This window comes from Gymnogyps californianus, chromosome 9, assembly GCF_018139145.2.
Source record: "Gymnogyps californianus isolate 813 chromosome 9, ASM1813914v2, whole genome shotgun sequence".
In the NCBI taxonomy this organism is placed as follows: Eukaryota; Metazoa; Chordata; class Aves; order Accipitriformes; family Cathartidae; genus Gymnogyps; species Gymnogyps californianus.
The window spans coordinates 12,511,152-12,525,715 of NC_059479.1; the positions used below are offsets into that span (position 1 = coordinate 12,511,152).

Below are 14,564 nucleotides of genomic sequence, written 5' to 3' on the forward strand. Positions count from 1 at the left end.
ATCTGCTTGGAACATGTAATGAGCAGGCTAATGTGGTGATATCAGCAGCAAAAGTAGACTTGGGATGCATGACAGTACTGAACTATCAATGGCCTTTTTCAATATGTAATCCTGTTTCTGCATGGCAACTTAGATTTTATGCATTAGAAACAGGGCTTTGCAACTGGAAGCCCTTGATGAGCATGAAAAGCTCTTTGGATGTTGGTCTAATCAGCTGTCTGGGAAAAGGCTACTAATTTTGGCATAATCTCTGAATGTAATGGTTATTTAGTGATAGAAGTGATGAGCAGAATGCACTGTGTGTGGCTCGGGCATCCTTGTAAGCCTTAAGTGTTGAATTGTAGCAGGGTAATTAAAAGAAGTGTTTGTCTGGTTCAGGAGATGGGAATCTTGAAGAACCTGGACTAGCTGGTTCCTTCAGTTCTGACAAAACCTTCCAGGAAAGCCCTCCACACTATTGCTTGTGTGTCTCCATGTATCTATCGAGAGAGAAAGAGGTTAGGAGTTACTTCATCTGTGTGATAGAATGCCTCTCATGGTGCTGTTCCCACGTATCTGCCAGCCTTGGCTGAAAGGCGTGGAAGCTAATTCTGATTGCCTGAAGTTGGTGTGACTGGAGCAGGTCTTCTGAAGTTCACTTTAAATATTCTGACCTTGGTTCCCATGTGTTTTGCAGCTATAAACTGGCTGAAAACATAGATGCTCAGTTGAAGCATATGGCGCAAGATCTGAAGGACATCATTGAGCACTTGAATACATCAGGAGGCCAGCAGACACGAGTGACCCGGTAAGTCCCAGCTTTATTTTTTTGTATGTTGGTAGGAGACAAAGGATATTTAAACAGTTCTAACTCTTAATTTGTCCACTCGTGGATACTCTGCTGCTTGTAGTTTCAACCTTGGAAGGGTATTTTGTTTAGTCTTGGGTTGGTTCTCTTCTGGTAAAACTTGCATTATAACACAGCACAAGCCAGCCTGACTCACGTATTTACTCTGCAGTTCTGTTAATAGTTTTCAAAAGTATCTCATTCTGGTATGAACTCTGGTTATTTGCTTGTTGCCTAATTTTTTGCCTAGATTACAACTTGTTTCAGAGGCATTTCTTAATGTTGATCCAGCTACCTGCTCCACTGCTTGCATCTTTCTTGTGGCACATCTAAATTTTGTTCAGAATGCCTCCGTAGCTGCTGATAGTTTTTTCCTTATACTACTTTTGTATCCTCATGAAACAAGACCTGAATTACCGTCTCTTTGTGATAAGTATTAAATTGATCTCGATACTCCTTGTGGGTTTACTGAGAAGGTTTTTTCCCAGTAAAAATTTCCCTTCAGTATTGCAGAGTGAGTTTTTTCCCATTCCCTTTTACTTTTGCCACCTCAAGCTTAAGGTGATTAATGTTGTGGTGGTTCCTAGGTCTGAATTGGAATAAGCCTAAGCCACAGGCGTATACTCTAAACGAGTCTGTTTTCTTGATGGTAAAGGGAAGCAAAGCAACACAGTTGCTGCACAGATGTGCCTGGAAAGTGGCTGCTAAGTTAGTGGAGCTGTACATATGAGAAATTTGGTCGCATCGTGTTCCAAAGGCAGGGACAAGCAGGCTGCCTTTTAGTGCTCTTTGTTTTTCTGTACCATAACATATGACTTGCACCTTCTCTTTCTGCTCAGCTTCAGCAGATCTGTAAAATTTTGAATGCGCACATGGATTCATTGCAGTGGATTGAGCAGAACTCAGGTGAGAGTCGTCTTGCAGCTTTTTGGTAAATAGAAAGCATGTAGCATGTGTGCAAGTGTTTCTTGAGCATAAATGAATTCCTGAAGATCCCTGAGGATCTTCGCCTCCTCACCTTCAATGACACAGTCCCTTCTGTGCTTGAATTCTCCTGATGTGCATTAAAGGCCTCTGCTGAGAAGTAATTCCTGGCAACTGCTAATGTTTCACAAAAAAGCACTGCTTGAAATGTGTCTGTGCGAACCAGAAGACTTGAAAACTTATGCTTTGTTCTGTCAAACTAAGGTTAATATTTCAACTTCTAAAATGTTGTGGGGTTTTCCCTTTGGAATAGGAAAATTGGTGAGGAGGGGTGTGTGTGTGTTTAATGTTACCATCCTCCTTGATAGTGTAGTTACTGTTGTTTCTTGTCTTGGATTCACCCTTAAGTGGTATACCATGGTGCCATACTGAAAACAAACAGAAGAAAGGAACTTTCCTCACAGGGAGTGCCTCCTTGTGAGGGATTCAAGAATTCGACGCGGTTTTGATTTTAACTGGTGTTAGCAGCCACATGGGGGCATGGCAGAATAAAGCAGCGCTCCTCTCACCAGCACCAAATTGCACTGTCTGGCTGCAGCACTGTGAAAGTGCTCGCACCTGGTGTACTTCTCAGGTGAAAGCAGGCATACTACTATCCATGTTTAAATAGTATTATTGGCTCAGGTCAGGATTTAATTTGGCTTTTTCTTCCAGAACATACATGCTAACTTCTGCATTCCAAACATGCCTTTATCGGGAAATCTGGTGCAGCTCCTGTGGCATCAGAATTCTGACTTTACAGAATGTGTGAGAAAATAGCAACCTGTTTCCTTTAAATTTTCCTAGAAAGGAGACGCATTTTTGGGTCTCTTTGCAGAGAGTGACTCTGTCATTCAGTACCGAAGAAATTGTCTTATCAGTTCATAACGATTCATTCTCTTTGCTGGGAACTGCACATCTAAAGAAAGAGTTCATCTTCAGTTCACCTTCAAACAAGAAGGAAGCAATAAGCCTAAGAAACCGCAGTTTTTAAAAAAGGTTAATGTGTGTGTCTGTTCTGTGGGGTTCTTAGCAAGGAGAAGAATTCCTGTTACTGTGTGCACTTAAACGGTACGGTGGAAAAACGATGCAATTTTGAAGTAAGCCTTCAAGTAGCCCTTGCCATTAGTAAATTGAGCAGGCCTGGGAAGGACACATTCCTTAACCTTCTTTTTGTATGAAATAAATATTAAAACAACCCACAAACCAGAACTAGGACATCTGCGCTGTAGGTAACGTTATCAGTTTTGGTTCCTGTGGAACACCTCCAGGACTGTTTCACAACAGCCAGGGATCTTTTCTAGGCATACTCATACACAGTGGCTGTTAACTTGTCTGACTTGTTCAGCAATTATGTGCAACTGTGGCACTTTATTCAAATTACTGTTAACCTGCACTGCACAACTAATGGACTTGCTGAACACGGACGCAGGGTGGTGCTGCTTCCACAAGTGAAAGGAGTGTTTGGACAAAGCCTTGTTCTGACTTTCTGCCTCTTCCTGAGAGAACCAGGAGGTCTTTGCTTTTGTAGTTACAACTGAATTCCGAGTTGAGCGAGAAGAGATCTGTGAGACAGTGAAGCAGGCTGCCATTTTATGCCATAATCATTTTTGCATGGCGAATTTTTGGGAAGTGGCAAACTGAAATGCGTTGCTTCCTATGTTACTGGAAGATTCTGGGTTTGGCGTGCTGGACAAAATAAAACCTAACGTGGAATATCTGCCTCCAAGCCACAGGCTGACATAGCCCTGTTGAATAGCTCAGCCCTGTTGAACAGCCGTAGCCCTGTTGAATAGCTTCTGATAAGCTTTCATGGAATGAAATTAGAGATTGCTTTAGCTTGTGCCAAGATATTTTGTATATTGCGATGCCTGCTGCATTTAAAGTTGATGATCAATCAGTGGCTTACGTATTTCCAAATCGGTGATCTGCAAATAACAGATGATCTGTGGTGTGGCTGCAAGTCCTCTGCAGCTGTTCTGTGCGATTGCACTGTCTTTTCTGTGTCTGCAGTTAGAAGCTTGCTATGGCTGTGTGATATCCTGCAAGAAAATACGTATATACTTCTAACGGATTGTGCGGTTCACCTGTAATTTGCGTAATTCAAAGCGAGTTTAGCAGGAGGTGGGTAGGGGAAACTGGTTTATACAGCAGTTGCTTTTCCTCAAGCTGCAGACCGGCTTGCCGTTCCTGTCAGGGGGGGTTTGCTCTGCTCTCTGATGCAGTGCCCTGAAACTACAACAAAGTGGCATGGCAAAAAGCGTCAACAACACGTCCCAGCGCTCTTTCCGTTTCTGCCTGCCAGTCCCCGAATGCCTCAGAATACTTTTTAGACAATCTTCTTTGCCTTGGAGGGTTAGCAGTGCTTTGTGTTGGGTTTTTCCTCCTTCTTTGTGCACTGTCAAATCTGAGTGACCGTCAAAATGTTTTTCTTTCTCCTTCTGCAGGCTGAACTGTGCAGGGTTGTGTTCTAGGGTGATTGTGAGATTAATCACTTGTTTCTCCCACAGCCGTGTTGCAGAGAAAGGTAGAAGAGGTGACAAAGGTTTGTGAGAGCCGCCGCAAGGAGCAAGAGCGCAGTTTTCGGATCACGTTTGATTGAATGACTCAAAGTTTGAAGGGTTAACCTAAAATCTCCAAGAAAACAGAGGTGGTTGGGGACCTAGGTCTCAGCTTATGATCTGGGTTTGTTTCTTTTCTTGCAATAAAATTTGTTGTTTGTTCCAAAGCCAGTCTTTGCAGTGTCTGACTGGCATTCACCCGCTCCAGTCTGAGCGACTGCGTGAAGTTTGTGCTGAAAGTACGTGCTCTTCGTCTCTGTTCTTTATGACTGCATGCAGACTGGTGAGATACACAAATGCTGCCCTTGAGGGATTTAAGCAGTATGTGACTCCGCGGCTGAGCTCTCCAGTACTTAAATGTGACTTGACTATGTTCAGTTGGGACTTCAGAAGCTTTTATTCAGGTCCTTACAGAGGTGGTTTAATGAAGAGCTGTCCTCAGAAGGAGCTGCAGCAGTCTGAGAGACTCCAATTCCTCATGCCGCTAGCTGGAGTTTGTGTTTAAATTAGGTATGCTTCCACTTCTGAAAGCGGGCCTTGTTTTCTGTACTTTTGGCAATAAAGTGCTTTTGTGCAGGTACCTGTAAGCGGGATTTCTACGCAATTAAAAATTATTAGATGTGCCAGTAGAAAAATGGTACTTGTGTGGTGATTTGGTGTAGTGTAGCTTGTTCGGTTGCAAGGGTGCGGGAAAGACGATGGTCAACAAGTCTGCTGCGAAGACTTTTTAAGAGACAGAGTCATATCACTGCTTTTTGATAAAGTGTGATTGTAATGCACATTCCAATGTATCTTTACTAATAGAGGGAAGTGAACGGTCACATACTTAGCAGAACTGCCCTCATACTCAATTCTCCGTTGCACTTTATGCTTCTGTTGTACAACATGCTGAAGAGGCGCAAGTGATGCGTAACGGGCTTTACGTTTACCATCATCTGCCTGCACCCCATCTGCCTTGTCTTATATATTGTCCCCTGGAAAAAAGGGAAGAGTAGTTTACTGACCTTAATGTGAGTTAAAACTTGAGTTGCTCGTTAACTTTTTTTCCCTGTGTGCAGATTTAATTGTTTTTAAAGGAGAGGGAGGGGAGTCTCATGGATGCTATAGAGGAGACTGTTGTTGAGGGACATGTGGGGAACCCTTGCAGAGGGCTCCAGCCACTTCACTATGGGTTTTCATCTGGGAGCGGAGCCATTTACCTGCCTCAACGACTGCTAGGAGTAACTGAATTTTAACTTGGGGGCTTGCAGTGAACTGGAAGATGGAACTGTCAGGCAACCCCAGTGCTCGGCGGCGGTTTTCCCCCGGAGCAGGCCCTGGCGATGGCGCGGTGCCGCGCCCGCTCGGCCCTTCCGCACTACGCCTCCCAGCGGCCCCTGCGCCGCGGCCGGGCGGCGCTCGCGGGCGCTGCTGGGGGTTGGAGTCGCGGGCGGCGGCGAAGGCTGGAGGACCGCGGCCATGCGGAGGTGAGCGGGGCGGGCTCGGGGTGCGGGGCTGGGAGCGGGCCCGGGCCCATCTCCGCTGGCTCCGGGCGAGGTTTCCTCGTGGTGCAATGCAGCCAGTGTGGAGCTCGTGTCAGGCTTTGCTCCGGGTGACAGCACGGCCCGGGGATTCATCCGGCGCCTCACCGGGCACGACGTTCCTGTGGAGACGGCGATGCCTTGGAAAACTGCTTTTCGGGGGGTTCGCCGGGGGTGTCAAGCCCTCCTGGAGCTGCCGTGGTCCCAAAAGTGGCAGCGAAAGCTTTCACCTGAAACTAGGCCCTGTGCCCACCCCTTGCCGGTGCAGAGTCAGCCCAAAACAGCTTCCCGGGACAGGAGTGGGCTTCCCCTCCCAGCCCACGGAACGGCTGAGCCGAGCTGGTGCTAATGGCCTGGTTCTGTGGCACCCAACGGCTCGGCAGAAGCCCATGGTGTTGGAGCACCGTCTCCAAAAGAGGGGTCAGCAGGGCCCCCGCTGCCACACGAAAATGTGGGGTGACGATGGATGCAGTGTCTGTCTGCGGGGAAGCAGGTGACCCCAGGAAGGGAAAAGGGAGCTTTCCATAGAGTGCTGCTCAAATTCACTGTTTCTCTTCACCCCTTCACAGTTTTCCTTCTTTCTTGACTCATTTGAAACTAGCAATGTCTGTTTAGCTACTGATACAAAACAACTTTCCAGCAATAAAAATGAGATTGCATGTGATTTTTTTTTTTTTTTTTTAAAAAAAGGCTGCTTAGGGTATTTTTAATGTTCTCAAAGTAGTCCCAAATCTGTTGGCTTTTCTAGTTAACATTAGTGGGAGCTTTGGTCAAGTAGTTTTGTTTCCTTGTTGTGCTTTAAATCCCGTAAAAACAGTCAAGGAGGTGGAAAGGCTGTAGCGGTGGTGCATTTTGAGCAGTGTTTTCCTCGTTGCCTTACTGACCACCTCCATGCTGTGCTTGTGTGCCCCAGGGTCAACAGCAGCTTGTCCAGCGACGAGCTCCTCCTGGAAGACTTGGAGACGGAAGGAGAGAGGCAGCTGAAGAGCCTCCTTCACCACCAGCTCGATACCACTGTCTCCATCGAGCAGTAAGTCCTGATCTGGCCCCTGGGGGAGCTGCCGAGGGGGCTGGTGAGCAGAGTCTGGCCATGTTAGAGGCAGCAGCAGTGTCTCCACACCAGGGCCTCCTCCTCAGGGAGATGTTTGGTGCAGGCTGTTGTCTGCCAAAACAGCTGCGCAAACCCTTCCTCCTTTGCTGCGTCTCCTGCCCGGACACCTCAGCAGGAGATAAGTGCTTCTTGTCTCCTGGAGCAAATGCTGGCGGTAACTTATTTTTCACCCATTAGGTGAAAATAACTGATTTGCCTGGGCCAGATGCAGGGGTGAGTTTCTAGGCTGAAGAGCTCATCCCCACCAGGCTGGCCTGCGTTTGCAGCTGCAGGGTGTTTGGTGTTACAGTGTCATGAGGTGCCTCCTGCCCATGTTGGGGCAGCTTCCTGTCCTGCAGGATCTCATGGGCTTGGAAAAGGGTTGGGAGAGCGCGGCTCAATTGTGTTTTGGAAACACGGCATCTCTGCCTAGGTGCAGCAGGACCAAGTGTGGTTGGGGGGAGAGGCCAGCCCCTTCCTATTCCCCTAGTTCCTCAGTGCTAAGTTGTTTCTGCTCTTCTGTTGTTTTGGGTTACAGGTGCAAGTCAAAGCGGAGATGCTTTGCACCTGCAGCTTTTTACAAGCCTTTTGGGGAAGAGGCTGCAGGGGCTTTGACCTTGTTGCAGTTCCAGGCCCTGCAGGAGAGCAACAAAGAAACTGCCTCCCTCCGGGAACTGGGGCTCTCTGACTCGGAGATCCTGCTCTGGAAGAACCGGGCTTCAACAGGGAAGGTAGGCATGCTCTGCTCTCATGTGAACGTGGTCAGGTCCCTCTAACCCCATGGCCTGTGGCACCCTGTTAGAGAATTCAAGTCCTTTGTAAGTCCTCTGGTAAAGAATGGTCGCTCCACGTATCTCTTGCCTTTAGGCCAGCATGATCCCCCATTTCTTCTGGCCTGTTTTCTTTGGTGGAATGGTCTGTGCTAAAAGCTATGGTGGAGAGAACAGTTGGTCTTTTGGAACACAGCGGGACCTGACTATATTTCTGCCTTGATGGTCTCAAGCAAGTCATTTCACCTGTTTATACCCGTGTAAGAAGGATTTAAAGGCTGGAGGAGAAAAAAGAGGAAACATTTCAGAGCGCCTCAGCCTCCTCCTTTTTCGTATTCTGACATGTGCCTAGATCCCATGGCTGGCTTGGGGTAGCTGTCTGTAGGGAGGGTTTTCTATGTTCTCCTCAGGAGCTTGCAGATGCTTCAAGAGACTTGAAACAGCCACATAAAAATAGCAGTGCAGAGCTGTTATGCCAAGTGTGTGATTGCAATGACGTGCTCCTCTTTGGGTGCAGTTTGCAGCAGAGCAGTGCCAAAGCAGGTTTCTCCTCTTCCCCTACCTTCACCAGTTTTTTTCATGTTCCAGAGATAAGGGGCTTTCGGGGTTGTCCTGTGTCAGGTGCACTGGAGTGTCCTGCTTTAATTTGGTAAACCAGAAGGTGCAAAACAGGACTTGGGCTGACCCTTGGCTTCCCTCTGTCTCTCCTCCTCTTCCTGAGCGATAGCTGTGTGCAGGAGGAAGCTGTCTGCAGTAATCATGGGTTTGCCTCTCTTCAGCTGAAGTCATTACTTGCTTTGGTGTTTAAATGCAAACCCAGCCCTGGTGTGGCCTGCATTAAAGCTTGGTTTAGAGAGGGGTGGTGTTAATTTAAGAATGAAAATTAATGTCACCAGTACCAGCTGTTTTATTTGGTATGAAATCAGTTCTGGGATGTTTAGAAATAAAGATTAGCATGGAAAACTCTACTCTGGCAGAAAGAACCAGTGATGTTAGGGTACATCTTCTACAGCTCACGAGAAGAGAATAATATTTAGAGAGAAAGCCCAAGTCAGGTAGCGATGTGCAGCTTTGTATGTGGAGGCCCCAAGTGAAAGATTCCACCAAGGAGGAATCAGCTGAGACAGAGAGGACTTCAGATTGCCTGTGGAGCTCTTGGCAAAGTACTGAGTGCAGGCTTCTGTTATTTTCAGCTGCTAAGTTGCAGCTTTTTTGAAAACAAAGTACTACAAGTGATTTCCCGGAATTGCTTTTCCATATAAACAGCCTTTTGTGTCCCAGGGAAGCTGTGAAATGGTGAATGGAAGCCATGCAGATGTGGGCCCATGCAGTCAGGTGGGAAGGGAGAGGTACCCATAGGAAAGTCTTTGTTAGATTGTGGTCAGTGCAGGGAGAAAGCCTCGTTTCTTGCCTGAAGCAGAAGGATCTGCCACAGCAATTCTCGAACTGAATCTGAGAAAAGAATATCCACCTACAGCCCCATAAAAGTGTATTCTCTGGATTCTGATAGGGGTGGATGGTGGAACAGAAATGCCTCTCCAGAAGTTGGGGTATGTGTCTCTGCTTTGGCAGCACGAGTCTGGTGAATCTTAGTGCCCTGGCCCTGTGCAGTGAGGCTTATTTATACAGGAATGCTCGCTCATAGCCAAGTTAGCTATAAGGTCTGTGCTGCAGTAGCTGGGTGGTTTCTGGGAGCTGGCTCATGTGAAGCTGGTCAGGGGTTTAATCCTCAGCATAAACGTACCCTCGGGTGCCAAACAGCAGCTTGGTGTCCATTTTTTAGCAAATAAGGTTCTCTCAGTGATGCCAGGGTCATAGACCAAAAGCTTGGTGGAGACATGAGCTCAGGGATGCTATAGGCATGGCAAAAGAAATGCCAAAGGGGGTTTGTGCAGTTACTGTAGGTGGCCTTAGAAAATGGCTATAGCTCGCAGAGGCAGGGACTGCTGGAACAGAGGGACACAGGTACCATCAGACAGTGAGGCCAGGGAAAGGAAAGCAGCACAGAAAGGTCAGGAGAAAGGGACTGTTTCTCCACTTCTCTCAAGAACTGAGACTTGCTTGAGTGGTTGTATTTCTGTCCTACCCTTGCAGTAACAGGACCTCTTGGTGACCTGCTCTTTGGGGATGGTTCCTAGTTGCACCCACTCCAGGGCCGGAGGACGTGAAGTTTGACTGCTGGCCGAGTCTCTGAAAAGGAGGCATGTGCCGTATCTGAGCAAAGCTGTGCCTGTCTTCCAGGGCTCTGGGCTGGGAGCAGCCCCAGAGGCCACACAGGACCGACTCCATGCCATCCAGGAGAAGATGGAAGAGCGTCAGCGCATACTTGCTCTGCCCCAGAGGTTTGCTGGCAGCAAGCAGCTGAGCCGGCGGGAGATGGAGATTGAAAATGCCCTCTTTCAGGGAACAGACCGCCACTCCTTCCTCCGGGTGCTCTACCACGAAGGTTTGTGGGCTCAAGGCTGTTCCTGCCTTTGCTCTAGCATGGAGAGCTGGGGTGTGTGGGAGTCCAACACATTTCTGTCTGGCTTTCTGTCCATGAAGACATGGTTCTGTTTTGGCACTGTGTGGGAAGAGATATTTTCCTCTCTTACATGAGCAGACAGAGAGTGGGCTCTCTGAAGGGTTTAATATAGAGGCTTATAAAGTCCATCTCTGTTTGGAGAGCATGGATCTCGTTGACGTGCTGCATGTACTGCAGAGCCCAGCTTGGTATGTGGAACAGCAGGCGCGGTTATGCTTTGGTAGAGCCCAGAGGCCCCCACTGAGCTGCACTGAGTGACACCAGGTGCCTGTGTGGGGCTAGAGATTGTCCCTTCTCTGATTTAACTGCACTCTTAACAAGGGTGGGAGGGAAGCAAAGGCACAGAGCAGGAAAGAAGAGGAGTGACTTGTTACAGGCTTCTCCCAGTAGCCGAGGTGGCATTGGAGCCCAGTTGCTGATTCCCAGTACTGTGTCCACAGGATGACAGCAGTTCTCGCCCCAGCAGTGTTGTCCCCAAGCCTCTGGCTTAATGTGACTTTTCTGGATGGAGAGTGAAGTGTTGTCCAGAGATGGCAAAAACTGTTCCAGTCTGCTTTAGCTGGAGAACATGTGGGCATGAAGCTCCAGCCCAGATTGATTTTTGTATGTAAAACAGTATTAAATAGAAGATGAGGACGAACTTCTAAACTCCAGCTCCTAAAACACTACTTTGATCAGTGTTGACGCTGTTCAAGCTGTAATGTCCAGCTGACCCAGCGTCCTCTGGCCCCTGCTCCCTCCTTTGGTGTCAGTGTTGTGGCATTTAGCAAGACCAAGAGGCAGCAAGGTTGAGGCTTGTAGGCTGGGAGATGCCCCTCTCACTTCTGTCCTCAGTTCCATTAAATAAAGGAGATATCATTGGTCAGTCCATGCCATGGACCTTCTTTAAACCCAGGAGCTTAATCTGATGTTGTCCCTGGAAGCAAAAAGTTTACATTCCACATAGTGGTGTAGAAAGGCAGTGTGGCACATCCTGGCCATGCATGCAGGAGGAGGAAGGTGTGTTGAAGGAGTCACTAGAATATGCTGAAATGTGGCTGCAGATATGCTAGTGAAGACACCTCTGGAAGAAATGAGCTCTGTACAAAGCACTGGTGGAGCTGCTGCTCTCTGCAGGTTCATCCTGAGCTGGGACACTAGCACTTGCTGGCTGCTGGGGCTATTCTTCTTTTAAATAACCTGCAGGGCCTGGTTGGCAGATGCGTGGAGGCTGGGTCGGAACAGAGTTTCTCCTGTCTGTGTCTCTCCCTGCAGTCTGTGCGTTTTCCAGGTTCTTGGTGGTAGTCACATTACCATGTTTCTCCGTTGTGGATTAGATGACACTCAGAAGAGGGTAACAGATGAAAAGGACCCCATGGTTCATCTGGAGAGTGTTTATCAAGAGCTGCTGAGCAAGAAGGGGCCTGAAGAAGTCCAGCCTATCAAGAGTGACCCATGCTTGTGCCCTTCCCTGGCCCCGCAGGGGCCTGTGGCTGAGGAGTCATTGCTTCCAGACCAGGAAGAGCAGGCAGAACAGGCAAGAAGTCCCAGCCTTCCTGCAAGAAGGCCCCATCAGTCCCCTCCAAGGCCTGTGATTATCAAAGAGCCTGTAGAGTTTGTCCCGGAAGAGGAGATCTGCAAGAACCGTCTCTCAGAGGAAGAACTCCAGAATATACCCAGGTTCTCATCCTACCATCCTGGGGAGCCCAGCAAGGTACGTTGAGATGAACCAGAATTTTTTCTTCTTCCTTGCTAGCATGCCATGAAGCTGCTTCAGCATGCAAAGGCTCCTCTTTGCTGTTGCCTGGAGGGTGCTTCGTTGATCCTCCTGGCCAAGGGAGAGCAGCCTCCGCTCTGGGAGGGAAGAGGACCTTTGGCTCTCGGGGGAAGTTGCCCGGCCTGTCAAAGAGCTGTACTTCAGACCCCAGCCCTTCCTGGCTCTGGCAGGTTACTAGTCAAGATGCGCTCTGCCTGTTTGGGCCTGACTGAGACAGCTGTGATTTTACTCAAACTGTGCTTAACTGGTAGCTGGAGCTTGTTTCATTTTATAAATAACTGGAGCTATCAGCACTTGGCACAGGCAAGCATGATGATGCCTTGAGTCCAGAGCTGCCTTTCTCCGTACGCCCACCTGTCTTCCAAACTCCACCATTAGCATGTGGGTGGAAGGACTCTGGGATGGCAGAGGGGCTGAACTAATTCATACCTTTGAGGTGTATGGACTTGGGACCAGGTTGAAAGGTGTCTGTGTGGCACAGGCTGGCTGACCCTCTTTGTCTCTGGAACAGGTGCTGTATTTGAAGAATCTGAGCCCTCGAGTGACGATGAAGGACCTAGTGTCCTTGTTTGCTCGGTTCCAGAAGGAGGACAGCCCACCGATCCAGTTCCGCCTCCTGAGCGGCCGGATGAGGGGTCAGGCTTTCATCACCTTCCCTGGTGAGTCACTGCCTCCTGCCTCTCAGTTCTTCCCTGACCCACGAAGGTGCCACATCTTCCTGCAGGGCACTGGGCTGGCACCAAGCCTGCTCTCCAAGGAGAAGGAGAGGAGTTCACTCCTTATTCTTCCTATCACGTCGTAGTCTTTTCCCTGAATTGGAAGAGGATTCATAAAAACAGAAGGGATGCAGTCTGTTACGTGCCGTATTTATATTCAGCACGTCACTCTGGCTGGAGGATCCCAGCACCACGCTGTATTGCAGTGCAGGCTGAGGGTCCGTGAGCCAGGAACATGTGTGTGAACACCACGTGTGTCTGTGCCAGAACTTGCCGTGTAACCTGCGCCCGTTTTGCTTTCTTGTTGCAGATATTCAGTCGGCCCAGGACGCCATGCTGTTGGTGAACGGGTACAATCTGCAGGGGAAGCCGCTGGTGATTGAATTTGGGAAAAGCAAGGGGCATTCGCCAGAGGCTGACTCTGCCATCCCCTGCTCCTCTGCTGGAGAGAACCCCCCTGCCAAGTAAGGGATGGATAACTGGGAACCTTGTGGATTCGCATGGGCCATGGGAACTCCTTGGTTGTAATTAGGACAGTGAAGGACTTACGGGAGTTAACATGCAGGTCCATAAATGTTAAAGTGGGAAAGGGAGAGAGCTGGGGACTAGGCTCTTCCTTGAGAGAGATGGGCACTGTCTTTACACTTTTGGGGTGTACTGGCTTTTTCCTCCTGTTCTACGTGTGTGTCTGCCTTCTCAGCCCTTTGTGGCAAGGAACGAGGGAGGAAACTATGTAAATAAATGTATTTATTATGGTATTTCCTTAGTGTGTGTTTATTCACCTTTGTCCTGCGCATGTCTTCTAGAGCCAAGTGTGCTGCACTCTGCTGATGCGGGACTGTGTGAGCAGAGTTCAGTCCTGGCCTCTGTGCTGGGAGCTGGAGTACCTGACCGGTGCGGGGTCTGGTGGCAGCAGATACATTGCTTTAGGACAAGAAAAAAAGGCTGCCCCTTTTCTTCCAGACACTTTGGCTGCACAGGTACCTAATTACACAGGTGCTTTATGATTGCAAATATGTCTTGGCTCCTCACTATTGATCCCCATAAAGCCCTGTGGCATGGAGGATGGTTGCTCTGGTGGAGTACCATTGTGGCAGACACCATGGTTTATCTGCTGACCTGTTCTAGTGCTTTTTGTGAACAAGGCAAGCTAATGTCAGATGCTTCCCACAGTATCCCAGCGCTCCTGGGAGAGCAACATCCAAGCTCTTGATGATGGTGGCTGAGGGAACTCAGGCTTTCCCAGCAGAGCCAGGTTGCAGGCTTCCTCTGCGTACCTAAATACAGCCATGCGGAGAAGAGGAATGTTCCCAAGAGCCGTTGTTTTTCTCCCTGCTGCCATCTCCTCCTCCAGGCTGCATGACTCCCCTCACGACTGTCCTTCTGGTAAATGCACTTGCAACAACACACAGATAATACTGATCTGGCCAAGGCTGCACCGGATCTACAAGGAGGTGATTCTGATTCAGAGCAAACTGAAAAATTGAAAGAGAAAAGGGGCTATGGTGTTGCTGAGCACCAGCTTTGCCCTGGTGCCAGCTGGCTTTGCCCTGTCCAAGCTCCAGAGGAGCCAGTGTCACCGTGGGGTGGTTCTGGGCCCCAGAGCTGTAAAGAGACCACACTCTGCCCACCCTGTCCCGGGGGGAGAGCGGGGCCATGGCGGAGGTAGACCCCCGGGGCTGTTTTCAAACTGATCCCTGGGAGAGTTGCCCAGGCCTGTCCGGACCCACGTGCCCCTGGAGGTCTGTACCTTGGGTTGAGGCTGCTGCCAGCCATCTGCCCTGGCTGTGGTTTGCTGGCACAACCCCTGCCAGCCCGGCCTGAGCGCTGGGACCGCC

General features: G+C 49.1%; 1 protein-coding gene and 1 long non-coding RNA gene across 2 annotated transcripts; both read left to right on the forward strand.

Moving 5' to 3' along the window:
* Nucleotides 1–767: 767 nt before the first annotated feature.
* Nucleotides 768–4,930, forward strand: LOC127019572 (uncharacterized). Its single transcript, XR_007766953.1, has 3 exons — nt 768–787; nt 1,666–1,732; nt 4,300–4,930. It is a non-coding gene; the product is annotated as an uncharacterized LOC127019572 (long non-coding RNA).
* Nucleotides 4,931–5,787: 857 nt separating this feature from the next.
* LOC127019568 (RNA-binding protein 41-like) lies at nt 5,788–13,484 on the forward strand. Its single transcript, XM_050901682.1, has 7 exons — nt 5,788–5,816; nt 6,784–6,900; nt 7,499–7,691; nt 9,972–10,176; nt 11,571–11,947; nt 12,522–12,669; nt 13,037–13,484. The coding sequence occupies exons 1-7, from the start codon at nt 5,809–5,811 to the stop codon at nt 13,192–13,194; spliced, it is 1,206 nt and encodes a 401-aa protein (XP_050757639.1). The 5' UTR covers nt 5,788–5,808; the 3' UTR covers nt 13,195–13,484.
* The last annotated feature ends 1,080 nt before the right edge of the window (nt 13,485–14,564 follow it).